Source organism: Strongylocentrotus purpuratus, unplaced genomic scaffold (genome assembly GCF_000002235.5).
Source record: "Strongylocentrotus purpuratus isolate Spur 01 unplaced genomic scaffold, Spur_5.0 spur5_scaffold_12, whole genome shotgun sequence".
Classification (NCBI taxonomy): domain Eukaryota; kingdom Metazoa; phylum Echinodermata; class Echinoidea; order Camarodonta; family Strongylocentrotidae; genus Strongylocentrotus; species Strongylocentrotus purpuratus.
The window spans coordinates 20,342,290-20,358,838 of record NW_022145597.1 but is presented as its reverse complement, the minus strand read 5'-3'; the positions used below and the strand labels follow the sequence as shown (position 1 = coordinate 20,358,838).

The window sequence follows — 16,549 nt, the reverse complement described above, 5'->3', positions numbered from 1 at the left end:
TCGATTGGATGACTGATAATAAGCTTTCTTTACACTTGGGAAAAACAGAAAGCATTTTATTTTGTTCTAAAAGTAGTTCTAAAAAGTCATTTGAATTCAAAGTGACACATAATAATCAAGCAATCAAGAGAAAAGAGTCTGTGAAGTATTTAGGCATTGAGTTGGCTAGCGCAATTTCATTTTCATCTTTAGTAGAATCAGTTGTAAAAAAAGCAAATTCTCGTCTGAAATTTTTGTACAGATATCAAAGTTGTATGGATTTAAAAGCAAGACGTACACTCTGTTTTGCTCTTATTCAATGTTTATTTGACTATGCTAACCCTGCATGGTATAGTAACATAAACAAGTCAGATCAAAAGAAGTTGAAGATTATACAGAACAAAATGGTGAGATTTATCAACTGTTCTGGTCCAAGAACTCATGTTGGCTACAGCGAACTTTCTAAAGCTGGTTTTCTTGAAGTCGACCAAAGATCAAAACAACTCGTATTGCATCATGTGCATAAAATATACCATACTAGGTCGAATCATTATATTCGATCCAACTTCGATCTTGTTACTGACGTACATGATTATAATACAAGAAATAGACGATTCAACTTTAACTTACCTGAAAGAGTAGGTAGTATTGGAAATTCGTTTTATTACAATGCCATAAAACATTGGAATTCCCTTCCCAATGGTGTAAAAGAAATAGGAAACTATGATCATTTTAAGAGGAAATTAAAGGAATACCTAATACTTGACAGTCAGAGAAGAGAAGTGAATGACATGTTATATGATTGAAATTTTTATTCTTCTGTCGGTTCATACTTTTTCATGTTGTATATACTTATGTTTTCGTACGTTATAGAATTTCTACAAATTCATCATTATTTTCCTCTTCTTCCTTCTCCTCTTTTTCTTCTTCTCCTTCTTCTTTTTCTTCTTGTACTTAATATCATTTCTATCATCAGTTTAATGTTGTTATTATTATTATCTTTAATAAGTAGTTCTTTTAATTTTCTTATCTGTCTGTAAATATTACTATTTTAACTTATTAATTTTATACATGTCTGTAAGGGACCCCACTGGAAATAAGCTCTCGAGCTTTCGTGGGTTATCCTGTTCAAGCTGACTTTTTTTGATCTGTTATTATTGTATATTGTTGTATGTTGGAAGCTTGTCGAATAAAAATCAATCAAATCAATCAATCAATCAATCCCCCTCTCTCTCTCTCTCTTTTTTTGCGGGGGGGGGGGGAGGCAAGTGACCCGCTCGGCCCCCCCCCCCTGGATCCGCGCCTGGTTAGCACACATCCCTTTCCCCCCCCATTTATTCAATTTGAAATGACAAGGAAAATATTTTACTTACTTTACTTACTTACTTTAATACACGATGTTGTAGGTCTACGATCGATGAGCAGGCATGATCCTATGTATATAATGGTTGGTTGGTTCTTCGTTTAGATGGCGCTCTTCAATCTCAAAGATTATTTGCGCCAGTCAATTTCGTGTATAGCTTTGGCGTGGGCTTCGGAAATCAAGCCCACGAGCGACTTTCCTTGGTGAAATGAAATTAATAGTGATATGGTTTTATATATAAAAAAAAAAAAAAAGCTGCAATATTAAAATTGCATAAAATGCACATAAAAGGCGAGATGGGAGTTAGTTGCAATTGTTCATGGAAAAACCGCAAATACTTCATTTTATATATTATTACAGGATCGACATAAGTTAAGGGGATCCCTGATAGCTTTAAAAGCTATCTAAAACGATTAGTATCGTATATGTAACCCAATAATTCACGAGTAAAAATTGGGTTAGACATCAATAATTGTTTCAGATTGGGGTTGTTCAATTTAATCCTTTCTTTTAAGAGACGTCTATCTTTGTCGTATTTTGTACAATAGAAAATAAAATGTTTAATTGTTTCATCTTCTTGACAAACTTCACAAAGACCAGTATCGTGTTGGTTAATTTGAAAAAGGTAATAATTTAAACTACAGTTACCTACTCTTAGTTGTTGTATCAAGCATTCTTCTCTGCGAGATAGGCCTTGTCTATGTATGGGCTTTGAAACGTCGCTATGCAAAGCATATAAAAATCTACCGTGTTCTGCATTGTCCCATTCTGCTTGCCATAATTTGTTATAATGGATCAAACGAGAGGCTGCCAATTCACTTCTTGTATTTGGTATAACTATGTCTATACACCTTTTCATGGCTCCTTTTTTGGCAGCCCGATCTACGATCTCATTGCCCCTAATATCGCAATGTGACGGAATCCATTCAAAAGCAACACAAACATCCTTAAACTGCAAAATATTAATTATGGATAAAATTTCATTTACAATAGCACATCTAATAAAGTATGAATCAATCATTTGTAAAGCTGACAAAGCGTCGCTAAAAATTACCACCGAAGAGGATTCAATAAAATTAATCCACTCTAGTGCCATTAGTATGGCCACTAGTTCTGCTCTCATAATACAGATATGGGATAATCTAAAAAATTTCACCACATTATAATGAGACACATAAAATGCGGCTCCTGTCTTCCCATCCTCGAGTTTAGAACCATCTGTATATATATGTAAAAACCCATTCCATGAATTTCCAATGCTATCTAGAACAATCGATTTTATTTCAAATGGAGGCATTTCCTTTTTTTGCACTTTGCCATGGTGTTCGAAAGACACTTCTGGTCGTGCTAACCGCCATTCTGGGATTTTCGGCAATAAGTTGGTTTGCCCTTCCACCACTACTTCGTCTCTAAAGGATCGCAGTTTAAAAGGTCCTTCTCCTATCTTCCATTCTAAGTTATTTAAATCATAGTCATCACCCAATACTTCTTTTGTTGGGTGGTTTAAAGTACTAGACAGTAAATAAACTCGAAAGTTATCATTTAACAACCTTCTACGATATCTCAGAGGCAGCTCCCCTGAAATAATAATTTGCCTGAAATAATAATTTCAGGCAGTGGTCTAGCTTAGAGGGCAGCATACACTTATTGGGCATATATTTTGATAATTTTCCCGGGAAATTTCTTACTTCTACTAAAAAATACGCAATTAGTCTACAGCGATTTGAAGCTTGACGTATTATTATTAGGTGAGGTCGAGTCAAACATGACATACATTCCATTGTAATGATTGAGATGGTTATTTTGAGTGTAATTCGTTTAAAAACGCATTTTAAAATTAACTAGATCTAGAGATCTAGATCTAGATCTAGACCCTTTCGTGTAATATTTTGAGGATCGGTCCCATATGTTGATATCCATGTTTGTCGTGAATGTTAAAGTGCTGTGAAACTGAAAGTTATGAATTTTTGAAGGTGCGATCAATCAAACACACATTGGCAGCTATGTGACGTATCTTGCGAGCTCCCCTCCCAATTGCCCTGTACTAAAATAAACTCAACAATGTATAGTCTAGATTCCCTAGATTCTAGATCTAAGCATAGGAAATTTAATGTTCAATCATTCATAATCATAAGATAGGCACATTCATGGGGCACTAGAGGGCGCTTTGCGTGCGTACGAAAATCTGAATGGCCTTGCTGCGGTGGGTCGGCAATAATCAGCCAAAACTTGGATATGGGAGGGTGGAAGGATATATCTTTTTTATAATGTTATCTGGTCTTACCCTTAACCATCCTATGTTTAATCTAGATCTATGTAGAAATAACATGCGAGTACGATAAGAGAAACATCGGGCCCATTACTGATGCAACTTTTAAAATATTAGCCTAGAAATGACCACCAAATGGAAAAAATTGACTTTTTTTCCCGACAAATCTTCATAAAATCTGATTTATAAACAAGTCACATCTAGGTACACTAATACAAATACGATTTTCTGAAAATTCAGGTATTCTTTTTTAAGTTTCTTTCAAGTATATTTCTGCGCATTGCAGCGCCAATGTTCTCCACTGCTTCAAAATCACCCTTGAAATTTTTTTTTTGCAACAAATTTGTTACAAGGTCCGCGAGTGTTCCCCGTTCCTTGCGTGTTGAAAGTTTGGTAATACATAGTTTACATTGACTCGCGCACGAAAAAATGGTCGAAAACAAAATGTCAAATGAAGAAATAAACAAGCTTTTGTATAGTTATAAGAGTTCTACCGAGGTTTCTTTGTCGATTTAATTTATTATATAGTCTCAATTAGAATTCAGAATTATCTCACTGAAAAGTTAAGAAACCGACGATGTTCTCGATCGTAGTTATTTTCATTTTGCCAGCAGCCGATCTAGCGTTGTTTGGGCAAAAAGCTAGGCCTCTGCCTTCCCATCGCAAACCTTTCCGAGTCCCGCTAAAATGGCGCGCTGCGGAGCTCCGAAGCTGCGTTGGTATCGCTGCAAACTCTCAGCCGGCTAGCTCCCCAAGACGGACCATTCGCGGTATGGCGAGATTGTGTGTGTGAGGTACGATTTTGGATTCGAGAACGCACGTAATGCAACCGTGCGCGTCATATTCAGCTGTCGAATGTCTACAACCAATTTTACATGTACGATTTTTAGTACAGATACTTGGTCAGTTTTCTTCTTATATCTTTGGTTTTACAACATTTAAAAATATAATTTCTTCAAATTTGCTCCTGACTCGGTTCAGACTAATTGTGTGATGTGTTTTCAAGTCAATTTTTTTTAATATATTTTTTTGCATGAATTTGCCTATCATAGATCTAATTCATACATTTAGAATTCACCCTAAATTTTCGGCGCTTGTTCAGAAACCTATCAAAAATTTGACCCGTAACTCCGGCGTGGAGATACCCTACTAAAACATACCAAAAATGAAGTAAATATTCATGAAATGTCCAAATAAAGATCATGAGTTAAATGTCATTATGTTTATTACCTGTTTCACTTTCATCAGTAGGGGTGCTGGTCCGAGAATAAGGATCGTCTTCATAAACGTGGATCGTCTTCCTTAAAGGTAAAGACCAGTTATGGTCATGCAATTGCATTGTGAAAGAAACGTTGTGGAATCGATCAGAAAAGGTTGATCATCTAGCATCTAGCATCTGCAAGGTTCTGGAATCATCAAAATGATAAGAAATTTGGCCCATTTTCCATAAAGTTACAAGCACTATACACAGAAAGATGTATATGGGACTACCCTATATCTTTCACAGATCATGAGAGAAACAAATTTACCAAATATATGAATTAGTAGGCGGTTTCCCGGCAAATTTGTTATTATCATGTATTAGTCAAAACATATTCTTTCACATGATTGGTAATGAGAGCTTCCATTTCATTTTTTGAAATTGGGGCGTTTCCAATACTGGTCTTTACCTTTAACACAGACCGATGCGTCTTCAAAAATAAGGACCGTCTACATTTTTACAGACGTTTCATATTTTTGATCGGCACATTGGCGATGCAAAAAACGGATTCTGCAATGATTTTCTTGATGCAATTTACATTGACATTGTACAGAGACTTTCACATTATAAGCAATAAGTCCTTGGGAAGACGAACAACCCATAAAAGTAGACGGTAAACTAGGGTTATTTTCCCCCGGGGAATCTATTTTTGGCATCGCCAGCAGGCCATTCTGTAACATGAAACCCCCAGAGCGCCGATGAAAAAAAACGTCCTCGAAAATGCAGACGACCCTTATTTTTGAGGACGCATTTTGTCCTCGTTTATGAGGATATCCTTGTTTATGAGGACGATCCTCATTCTTGGACCAGCGGCCCTACTGTTCATGTCAATTTTCTTGTTATTTTCTGAGTATTTTTCGGAAAAACATTGATACTAGTAATAGTAGACTTTTTCACAGGTTAGGTTTCACGGCAAATCAATGCACAATACAAGTGCATACTGATGTTGGGTTGTGAGCGGGTGCGTGCCTATGTGAAGTTTTCTACCGTAATGAGGAGCTGAGACATTACGGTAGATTAGGGTAGAGTGCCCAGTATTTGGTCACTTAAAGATAAACTCCAGTTCTGGTAAAAAAAAAGAAAATTAATTCTCACAGAATCAAACAAAACTTACACTGAATTTTCAAGATTACAAATAAATGACATGTGCCAAACTATTTTGGAAGAAAATGTATACTGGCTGAGTAATGAGCATAGAAAGACAAGAATATCAAGGTAGTAGTAGTACTAGCCTCGACACCATGTGTGTTGTCCCATATTTAGCTTTCTGTTTACAGTGCTTGTTACTTTACCAAGACTCGGTCAAATTTATTATGATTTTGATGACTCCAGAACCTTGCAGTGCACACCAATACTTACATGCTACATGATCAACTGTTTCTGATCCTTTCCACACCTTGTCTTTCACAATGCATCGCATTACCAGTACTAAAGTTTATCTTTAATAGGAAATCGCTAATATTTTGAATTCTTACTTCTTTTATTTGGCAATCTACCCATCAAAAGAAAAGAAATTTATTCCTCTAACAGGATTTTATAGTCACTTAAAATATAGAATGATGATAAGTGTGAGGGAATGAGAATTGGGTATGAAGCAAAATACTTCCAAAAGAAGACGGAGCATTTTTCTGCCCAGAATTCAGTCGCGCCGAATAGAATTCAGTCACGTGATTTGTGCGTGGTATCTCCATTGCCAAGGAGTGAAGCATATTTGCGCACAATTTCACACAATTGCGCGACAAAGCACTGAATGTCAATGCATTGACCGAATACTGGACGAGCGATACCGCATGGCAAGGGTATCGTATAAATACCTCTTGCACATCTGCAAGTGCGTCATTTGCAAATTCGCTGCAATGGAGTAAACACGGAAGTGATTCTCTTCACACACATACTAAATTCATTGCGACAGCACACGTAGTTGTTTCGCAATAGACTTCTACATATGGCTATGCATGTTAGCGCATGTGCTAACAGAACGCGGAAGTGCAGAAAGTTGTGCGACACTGACCAATTTCGAGCTAAGTTGGAGATCTTTCCGGGGCCCTAAATCTGATTTAATTTTGAGAGTTAAGAAAAGTTGTTCAGCTGCCTGATTTGTGCAAGTTTCGGGGCTCATAAATTATTTTTAAATTGTTACAGCTGTTGAAATGGCTGTCTGACCGAATACTGGGCACGCTACCCTACTTCACACAATTTTTTTAATTAGTTCTTCATATTGTTGCAAATAATTTTTTTTTTTATAAAACCTGTGCATCGATAAGTAAGAAAATGAAAATTTATGAAAATTTTTGTAGAGAGCTCTGCAAATTTGAGTACGTCGCACTGAATCATGACAGTTTTGTCAATTTATTTTCTTCACAAATGACAACTTAAAAAAATGAAAACTTTTCTATTTCTAATCGGAATATTGCTCAAGCTTTTACTAATTTGTTTCTCTCATTTTTCTCCTTTTTTAAAAACCAACTTAATATCAGGGTGGACTTCCCCTTTAAATCTAGTATCTTATTATACAACTTTATTTTGATGCTATCACTAGAAAAATAAAAGAGGATTCTGATAAATTATTTTTCCCTCTTCTGACCTAGAAATGGATGCTTTTCTTAAAGGAGGTAGCTTTAAATCCAAGGCTGCAGCGTCTTCAACAGGAGGATCCACTAAACAGAGACAAGTTCCTTGGGTTGAAAAATAGTAAGACGATTCTTTCATTTATTTTACACACATGTATCAAATTAATCTAGGTGTAATGTTGATGTTTATCAGAATAAGTGGGAATTTTACTTCATGTACCCTTTTCGACTGAAGTATTAAATTATTAATTTGGGCTTTCTATTAGGTGGCTAGACAATTACATAATATATTAGAAATATTACTGTGCTGAAAATATGAAGCTTTGATGAAAATAACAAAGTTTCATTGTTATAATACATAAATAGATATGTAGATAGATCAAAAGAAAAGCCTATCTTTGTCTTATTCTTCAATTTAGAAAGTTTTTTTTTTTCTTCTTGATATTTTAGCCGACCCAGGACTGTCGATGAAGTGGCTTATCAAGATGAGGTTGTTGCTGTTCTTAAGAAATCGTTACAAGGAGCAGATGTAAGTTATTTCAACGTCCAGTGTGTTCCTCCGAGTATGCAGGCACAAACCATTGACAGTTTGCTTGACCTGTGAGACTATGAAAACTAAAAAAAGTCCTACAGCACTCCTTACACCCTGTACTGTAGCTGTTCTTATTTGACAGAGCCAGAGACTGACTTAGGTTTGCCCAAGGCTTCATGGAATTGTATTAACCCTTTCCTGACGGGAACCTGGTGGTCCCTGTGTTAAACCTATGGGACCTTTACATTTCAGTAGTTAACGGGTTAAAGCGTCAATTAGAGTCTTTGCCTGCAGACTATGTTTCTCAAGATTAAAGGGATAGTTGAGTTCTGTTGCAGAGGGCGCTACACAAAATAATTTTTTGTGAGATAATGACAAACTGATTGTCAAATTTGAAAGAACATAATATTTAAATGACAAAATCATCTTTGTTTGATCAAAATCGGTTCAGAGACGGCTGAAATATAACGATTTCTAATACTTGTGTACCACCACAAATATTGGATATTTTGAAAAATTTGAGAAAACCGTTGGAAAAAATGAAATAACGCCTTTTACGCTGTATTTCAGCAAATGCTGATGTTGGGTTTTTTGTTGGCATTTTCGTGTTGCTTATATTACGCACAACCAGCCGGCCCATGTATTGTTATTTTTAATTAAATAATTAATTGAAGGTCACCATGTTTCTTTTAAAGTGGAGCTGAATTGGTATGCTCGTATTGGCTAAATTTCACGCATTCGGGGGTCTAAAATGACCTTCATAGCAATTTTAGGTTCTAAAAGGGTACTAGAAATGTCATAGATAAGAATAAGAGCGATAACCATGCACTTGGAAGGCATTTGCAGTCTGAAAACAGAACTCAACTATCCCTTTAATTGATTTGATTGAGATTATTGATTAATTGTAATGTTTATTCTGCAGCTTCCAAACATGCTATTCTATGGACCCCCGGGTACAGGCAAAACATCTACCATTTTGGCTGCATCAAGAGAACTGTTTGGGTGAGTTATCTGCAAAGTAGCGAATGCTGTGTGGCAAAGCTTCCAGTGGTCTAGAGAATGAGTGAATGAAATTGCTAATACAATGAGGAGATAACCCAAAGCTGTCATACACAAATTAATATAAACTGGACTATAAATGTTTTGGGGGATAGTTCACCACTTCATCAAACATTTTTCTGGATTGATATGTTTGATGATGGACATGCGTGTGTATGTGTAGGAGAGAGAGAGAGAGAGAAGGAGAGAGAAGGGGAGGGGGGAGGGAGAGGGAAAGCGAGTGAGATTAAAAGAAAGACAGACAGACAGACAGAGAGGGAGAGACAGAGAGAGAGAGTGGAGATTAAAGTAGCAGATGAAAAGATGGGGAATTGAAGAAAATAATGCATACCGGTATTAGTATCTTGTTACTTGATAAAGTTATTAGTACCGGCGATCGACAGAAAAAAAAAATGTCTAAAATCATATTTTTTAAATCTCTTGTTTTTGATCAGTACTGACATGTATCGGAGCCGTGTTCTGGAACTGAACGCCTCCGATGAACGAGGAATCCAGGTCGTTCGAGACAAGGTCAAGAAGTTTGCTCAGACAGCAGCAGGTGGAATAAGACCAGAGTATGTGTACAAACATTCGTTGAATCCCAGAATAAATTGAACCTATGGCCTAGTTCGCTATCAGTAATGTATAAAAGTTATAGCAAGTGTAAAATAGTTCATTATTAATTATTTAATAATACTGAATGGCCATGATTGTTATACAAGGGTATTTCCCACAAGCTGATTTCAAGATTTAAATATTTTCAATGCGAGTGTGAAAAGCCCTTAAATACTATTCTTGATTACAAAATCTAGTACATCACTTTTCCCTATAATAATAATAATAGGCATTTATATAGCGCCGTCTATCTAGACAATTCTATTCTGAGGCACACAAGAAAAATAGAAAGTATTAGAGAGTTTGGACGAGTGTCATAGTGCCAAGTACAGGTATTGTTCAAAAAGATGAGATTTCCTTGTGGATTTAAAGGTCTCTAAGGAAGTTATTCAAAAGAGACTGAAAAGGCCCTTTCACTACAGGCTACTCGCGTCTTGGGGATCTTAAGAAGATGTTGGTGTGATGATCTTAGACTACATTACATCCTTATGTTTTTTAATTAACTTTTATATTAAACACTGGGAGAAGCAACATGTTTAGTCCTTACCCAAGCATTTTGCAATGGCTGTGTGCATACATCCATCGTCTTAACTTTTGCATATTTAATTTTTTCAATCATTTGTGCAAACCATGAGATATGGAAAAAGACTGCACGATCATGTGGGTACTTTTTCACAACCCATCAGATTTTATTTTAAAATCGCACAGTCATCCGGTTACTTTAGCCTAAAGCATATTCTAATTGGCGCAAAACCCTTCGTACAAATGATCTTACGGTTCTCAATATTTTTGTTTCTGGTATGACTTGGGTATTACAGTAATTCATAGCTCAAATGATATTTCCTTTCATTCGTTGTTTAATCTTGTTTTGTTTCTCTTTAGTGGGAAACCCTGCCCTCCATTCAAGATCATCATATTGGATGAGGCTGATTCAATGACCTATGATGCTCAGGTATCCAATTCTTTTTGCTCACATGTCTTTCTGTAACTCTATACTAGCCATTCTCTTGGAGTCTGTTCAAAATTAGATCTCTTTTAAATTAAAGTCTACCAATCACCAACAAGTATTTTGTTCTGTATACTTTGTCATTGTATAATATTCAAAATAAGAAAGTCAGATATTACTTTCACAGAAAGATATTGCAAGTATAAATACAATCTCATTAACCAAAAAAGGTGACTTAGGAATAGAATGTTCGCATAGAAGAAGAGGGCCTGTACAGAACCAAAGTCTGAATTTGGTTCCTTGTGCTGAGTTTGATGTTATTCCTCATACTCCTTTTTTTCAAAGTCCATTTGATTTATTCTAGCTCTTTAATTTTCTTTTTTAGTTGATTGCTACACTTTAAGGGTTGACACCATGTACACTTATGGTAGAGATCGCAATGATAATAGGAATGATGTGGGATGACCAATCATGTTTTCTCAATGAAAAGTGTTGGGGAAAGGTTCAGATCTAGAGGCATACCGGTAGTATTTCTCTCTCTGAAGGCAAGGCCCCACATAAAGTTTTTTATGAGCTGAAAAGAGCCCTGCTTATTTGAAACTTGCCAGGATAGATTTAAAGACCTTTATAAGATTTGAGAAAGTTGATGTAATATGCTTTCTGGTGTTTTTTTTTATCTTACTCTTTTGTTGTTTGTTTTGTTATGTTTCAGGCTGCCCTCAGAAGAACAATGGAGAAACAATCCAAGAACACAAAGTTCTGCCTCATCTGTAACTACATCAGCAGGTATGTTTCTGTTTGTCATCATATTAAGAGTATTAATAAATATTAACCTGTTAACGTCTAAACTTTCTCATTCTCACTGAGTAAATACAGGAGCCACCTAGTTCTCATAGGCTATGGGTTAAATCAGCTATACATACCAGCTAAGGCATTGTAGTGAACCTTTCCAAGTGTTTGTTTTTTCATATTAAAGAAACTCATCTTGCTGATTAGAAATTGTCTTTATTGTCTTAAGTGTGATACTAGTTGTAATTGTTTATGTATATGGTGTGAAACAATCACCTAAATTCCATTTTGTTTGTAACAGGATTATTGAGCCTCTGACATCGCGTTGCTCCAAGTTTCGCTTCAAACCTCTCAGTAAACCTATCCAGGGGAAGAAGCTGAGAGAGATCTGTGAAGCGGAAAACATCAACTGTGGCGAAGAGGTAAACTTCTATGAAATCTTTGGGTAGTATTCTTGAAAGCGGACTAATTTTAGTCCATGGTTTAATCCTCCAACTAAGTATGGAATGCCAAGTGTCCATATGAATATATATTTGAATAATTTAATCTGTTACTAAATCAAAATAAAATGCAATAACATAATTAATAAACAACAATTTAACTATGAAATAAATATGTTATCATGGTAATTTAGGGACATATCAAATTATTCAAAAATATATTCATATAGACACTTGGCATTCCATACTTAGTCGGAGGATTAAACTATGGACTAAGGTTAGTCCGCTTTCGAGAATACCACCCTTTGTGATCAATTTGACTTCCATCTAGCCACCAAATTTGGCTCTTTGATTCCTATAACTACATTCGTTTGTCTCATTGGTTTGTATTTCTTTACGTTACTATGATTATCATTGACACTGTGTGATATTCGATACCTGTATGTACATTTTGTTTCAAATGCATATACCGGTTCTGTATGCAATCATACTACAAAGTGACATCAAATAATGAGTCATTTTTAACAAAACAGAACTGGAATGAAAAGTTACAAAAGGAATCAGTTCTGTTTTTAGATTTATCTCTGTGAATCCTACAAGAAATCACAAGGTTAGCTATGTGCAGTAAATCTTACAAGTAGGCATGGTGTCTTCTATTCAGTGTTTATAATCAAGATTCTGCATCTGCTGTAATGGTTGGTAAATTGTGGCTTGAAAATTGGAAATCTGTCCGACGGAGCTTAAAGCTTATCTGTACTAGTTTATAGGTGGGATTACACCACCCTGCAAGGTCACTGGACAGGTGGTTATCACATCAACTCAGCTCTCAATTAACATAAGAAAAAGAGGATCATGGGGGACCCATGGTCACTGATTATGCATTGTTTTCTATGTAGAGGGAGCAAGTAGCTACAAGTAGTACAGTGGGTCTTTAAATCTGTGGTTTTAATGTAATCTCCATTTGATCTCCCCCAGGCCTTGGAAGCCATTTTGAAGTTGTCAGAGGGAGATATGAGGAAATCTATCACCTTCCTTCAGAGCGTTCATCGTCTTCAACGAGAAGATGGCATCCGAGTAGAAGATGTTTATGAGATTGCAGGGGTGAGTGACAGGTGTCAATGGGGAGGGGAGGGGAAGGGACAAGGGGCTCTGTTATTGTAATTAGGAACTCCATCACATTCCTAGAGAGCATCCTTGGACTTCAGCGAGAGGGTGGCATCTTATTAAAAACTTGTCTACAGGAAAATAATTATATTTTGCTTATATCAGAAGTCTCCAAGCGCTCTACAATAAAGCAGCATAGTTACCTTGGCTTTAGCAGTGCACCTGTTACGCGCGCTGCGTTTCAAGGACTAAATTCCTACCAGGTCCCCATTTACTTCACCTGGGTGGAGTGTGGCAAATGTAGATCAATGTCTTGCCAAAGGACATTAGTGCCGCGGCGGGATAGCAGGGGTGATTCACAGGTGAGGAAGGAATCTTATCAGGGTTTTACTAAATGCCGACCACAGCTAGTGTACCTTTGATATGGAAATGTAATTTTATAGAGGTATCTATGTAAATACTGTGTTGCAAAGATATTGGCAAAAATGTGATGGTAGGAAGTAGATAAATAATGAAGTTGTGTCAGCTGCCATAAATTGGAAGCTTTTACAAAAATGTGATCTTAATTTTGGTATTTGTTATGTCCTGAGGAGGCTGAATAGAGAGGGAAAGGGGGTCAAACTTGAAATTTAAAGGGTTGTACTTCATGTTGATACTTTGACAACTAGTAACAAGTGGAAAGAAATTGTGCATGTTATAATTTGAAATTCAAATAAACAGCTTATAGATTAAAGATAAAGACCAGTTATGGTCATGCGATTGCATTGTGAAAGAAACGTTGTGGAATCGATCAGAAAAGGTTGATCATCTAGCATATTATTATTGGTGTGTACTGCAAGGTTCTGGAATCATCAAAATGATAAGAAATTTGGCCCAGTTGTCATAAAGTTACAAGCACTGTATATGGGACTACGCACATGTGCGCGACACGTGCACGACACTTGCGTTTATCTCTCACATACCAATAGATAAACTAATTTACCAAATATATCAATTAGTAGGCGGTTTCCCGGCAAAATTGTTATCATCATGTATTAGTCAAAACATATTCTTTCACATGATTGGTAATAAGAGCTTCCATTTCATTTTTCGAAATTGGGCGTTTCGAATACTAGTCTTTACCTTTAAATAATCTTGGATTCAATTTTTCGTTCTTATGATATCCAGGTGATCCCAGACAAGATGATAGACGATCTGATTCAGGCCTGCTACGGCGGATCGTATGAAAAGCTTGACGAGAAGGTCCAAGAACTACTCCAAGGTGGCTACTCAGCTTCACAGGTCGTCAACCAGGTTAGTAGTCCTCCAGACATCATCAAAATTGTCATTGATTAGTGTCAGTTTTTCTCACCCTATGATGTTGGAAATGTTATTTCCCTCATGGCCCTTCTCCAAACCTTCTCGGGGCTGTTTCTCGAAGCCGTCTAAACTCTTGGACATCTTGCTGAAATGTGTGTTATAGAATTAACATGCGTTTCTATGGGATGTCCACAAACTTTTACTTCTGACGGTTTTGTGAAATAATGCCCTGGTTACCAGCATCCGCCTGGGTGAAACCAGAAGCTCTCATATCTTCTTCTAGCATCTCCTTCCATGTTTTGTAAGGTCTGCAACAAGGTTTTGATCCCAACCTGGAAATCCATTGCTTTCAGAAGCCAATGCCTTTTTTTCCTTTCTGACCATACCGTCTTAACCAACCCATCTATGAACATTTGAAAGTACAAAACATGAACTCTCCTGCAAATTTGCAAAGTTATATCTGAAAAAATAGTATGGGTATTATTGATGTTCCATTGTTTTGCTAAATTGTTTTTGTGAAATTATGTTCTTGTTGAATATTAAATAAACACCTCATTTAGAGGCAAAGAGAAGGAAAAAATCTCAACCAACCCATCTTTATCTCCTATGAGATTTTTTGTCTAGCAAGACATTAATCTACATTTGCCACTCTCCACCCAGGTGTAGGAATGGGTCCAGTAAACCCAGAAACTCATACAAATTTTGAGAGTGGTCCAGCATTGTGAAATAACTTTAATTTTTGTAATTTACATTAAAAAATATTAAAAAAACAGCTGCCCTTGTGTTTTAATTCATGAAACCTGGGTTTTCCACCACCTGATAGGAAATAATTCCACAAATCATGTGGGAACCCATATGGGACAAAATACCTTGGACTAGCTTGACCCACTAAACCTCTCTGAATCTCTTGCTCCAGATCTTTGACATCATAGTGGACAGAGGTGAGCTGACCGATAAACAGAAATCTGCCATCGCTGAGCGTCTCGCTGTCATCGACAAACGGCTGTGTGACGGAGCAGACGAGGGCTTGCAAATCATGGATCTGTTCACATTGACCATGGATCAGTTCTGCACTGTACAGAATTAGGACATCTTTAGGGCTGTATGTGAATGGATTACAACTAGTTCTGGACATTGTGATGTATATCTACAACATCTATGTGCAGATGATTGTATACATTGCTCATGGAGCTGTATCTCATTTTGGAAAATCTTTTGAAGAGCAGCGTAGAGAACACTAATCGTCGTGGAAATGTTATTTTAAAACCATGACACACCTTGATAAATCTCACATTATTCATGTTTCTGCATTGTTGTCCATCAAAATGTGCTCTTGCTTTTTCAAGAGAACCAAACAGTCACATAGCTTGTAGTTATGAATGACTGTTCACAGAATGCCAAACTTAAGGGTATCTATATCATATGTTCATGAAATGTTTTGCTATTTCGCACACCGTCACTTAGATATCATTGTTGAAAGCTTATCTTTAAAAATGTGGATTGGAAGCATAAAATGTTGAATGTAAAATATGTCCATTCCTGGACATGTAAGATCACTTATCTTGCAAGTAAATCATATTTCATGTAGAGCTATGAGCTTCAGTCTGTCTAAAGAAAATATTGTGTTGTGATCATGGCATTATATTGTGAAAGAAACTTTCCAGAAGCAGTTAGGAAAGCTATATTTATGTATTGGTGTATATTGCTATGTTTTGGAATCATCAAGATGATAAGAAGTTGACCTAATCTTGCTTCAAAATCCTGTGCCCTGACTGAACACCAAAATGTGTGAATGGGGCTACACACACATGAAAGTTTGGTCCAAACCTCTCAGCTATTTCCCATCATATTTTGCATATAAAGAGCAATTATTTTCACTTTGTCAGGTGACATTTGTTCTTGGGGTACAAACATGATATTCTTCCAAACTATCTCATGGAGTACTTGACTTTTGTCACATGGTGTCGCAATAGTCTTCCTGGAGAGAAAGATATAAGAGGAAGAGAGAGAGAGTGAGAGAGTGAGAGAGAGAGAGCGAGAGAGAGAGAGAGAAAAGAGAGAGAGAAACATACAGACAGATACATAGATAGACAGAGAGGCAGAGAGAGAAAGAAAAAGAGGGGGGGGGGGCTGGGTGGACAGTAATAGGAAGAATATCTTTTTGTCTGATTTCTCAACCTACTGCGCTAAATGTTTGGATGGAATGGACTTCTAAAACAGCTAGTCTGCTCTTGATTCTAAATGTGAGAATAATAACTCCTATAGTCTGAAATTTCATGTAGTTTTACAAATGCTAACTCGAGATGTTCTGTCAGCTATGCAGAGGTTGCATGATAGATATAAT

The 16,549-nt window shown here is 36.5% G+C and overlaps 1 protein-coding gene across 2 annotated transcripts; it reads left to right on the top strand.

Annotated features, from left to right (window-relative positions):
• The first annotated feature begins 3,005 nt into the window (after nt 1-3,005).
• LOC115918535 (replication factor C subunit 4-like) lies at nt 3,006-15,971 on the top strand. Of its 2 annotated transcripts, none has more exons than XM_030982057.1 (11): nt 3,006-3,090; nt 7,461-7,563; nt 7,893-7,971; nt 8,897-8,976; nt 9,468-9,587; nt 10,510-10,579; nt 11,286-11,359; nt 11,664-11,784; nt 12,778-12,903; nt 14,074-14,199; nt 15,122-15,971. In XM_030982057.1, exons 2-11 carry the CDS (start codon nt 7,463-7,465, stop codon nt 15,290-15,292), a joined length of 1,068 nt encoding a protein of 355 aa, XP_030837917.1. In that variant the 5' UTR covers nt 3,006-3,090; nt 7,461-7,462; the 3' UTR covers nt 15,293-15,971. The 2 variants fall into 2 exon arrangements, with proteins under 2 accessions (XP_030837917.1, XP_030837919.1); XM_030982059.1 differs by lacking the exon at nt 3,006-3,090 and adding an exon at nt 4,878-4,919.
• The last annotated feature ends 578 nt before the right edge of the window (nt 15,972-16,549 follow it).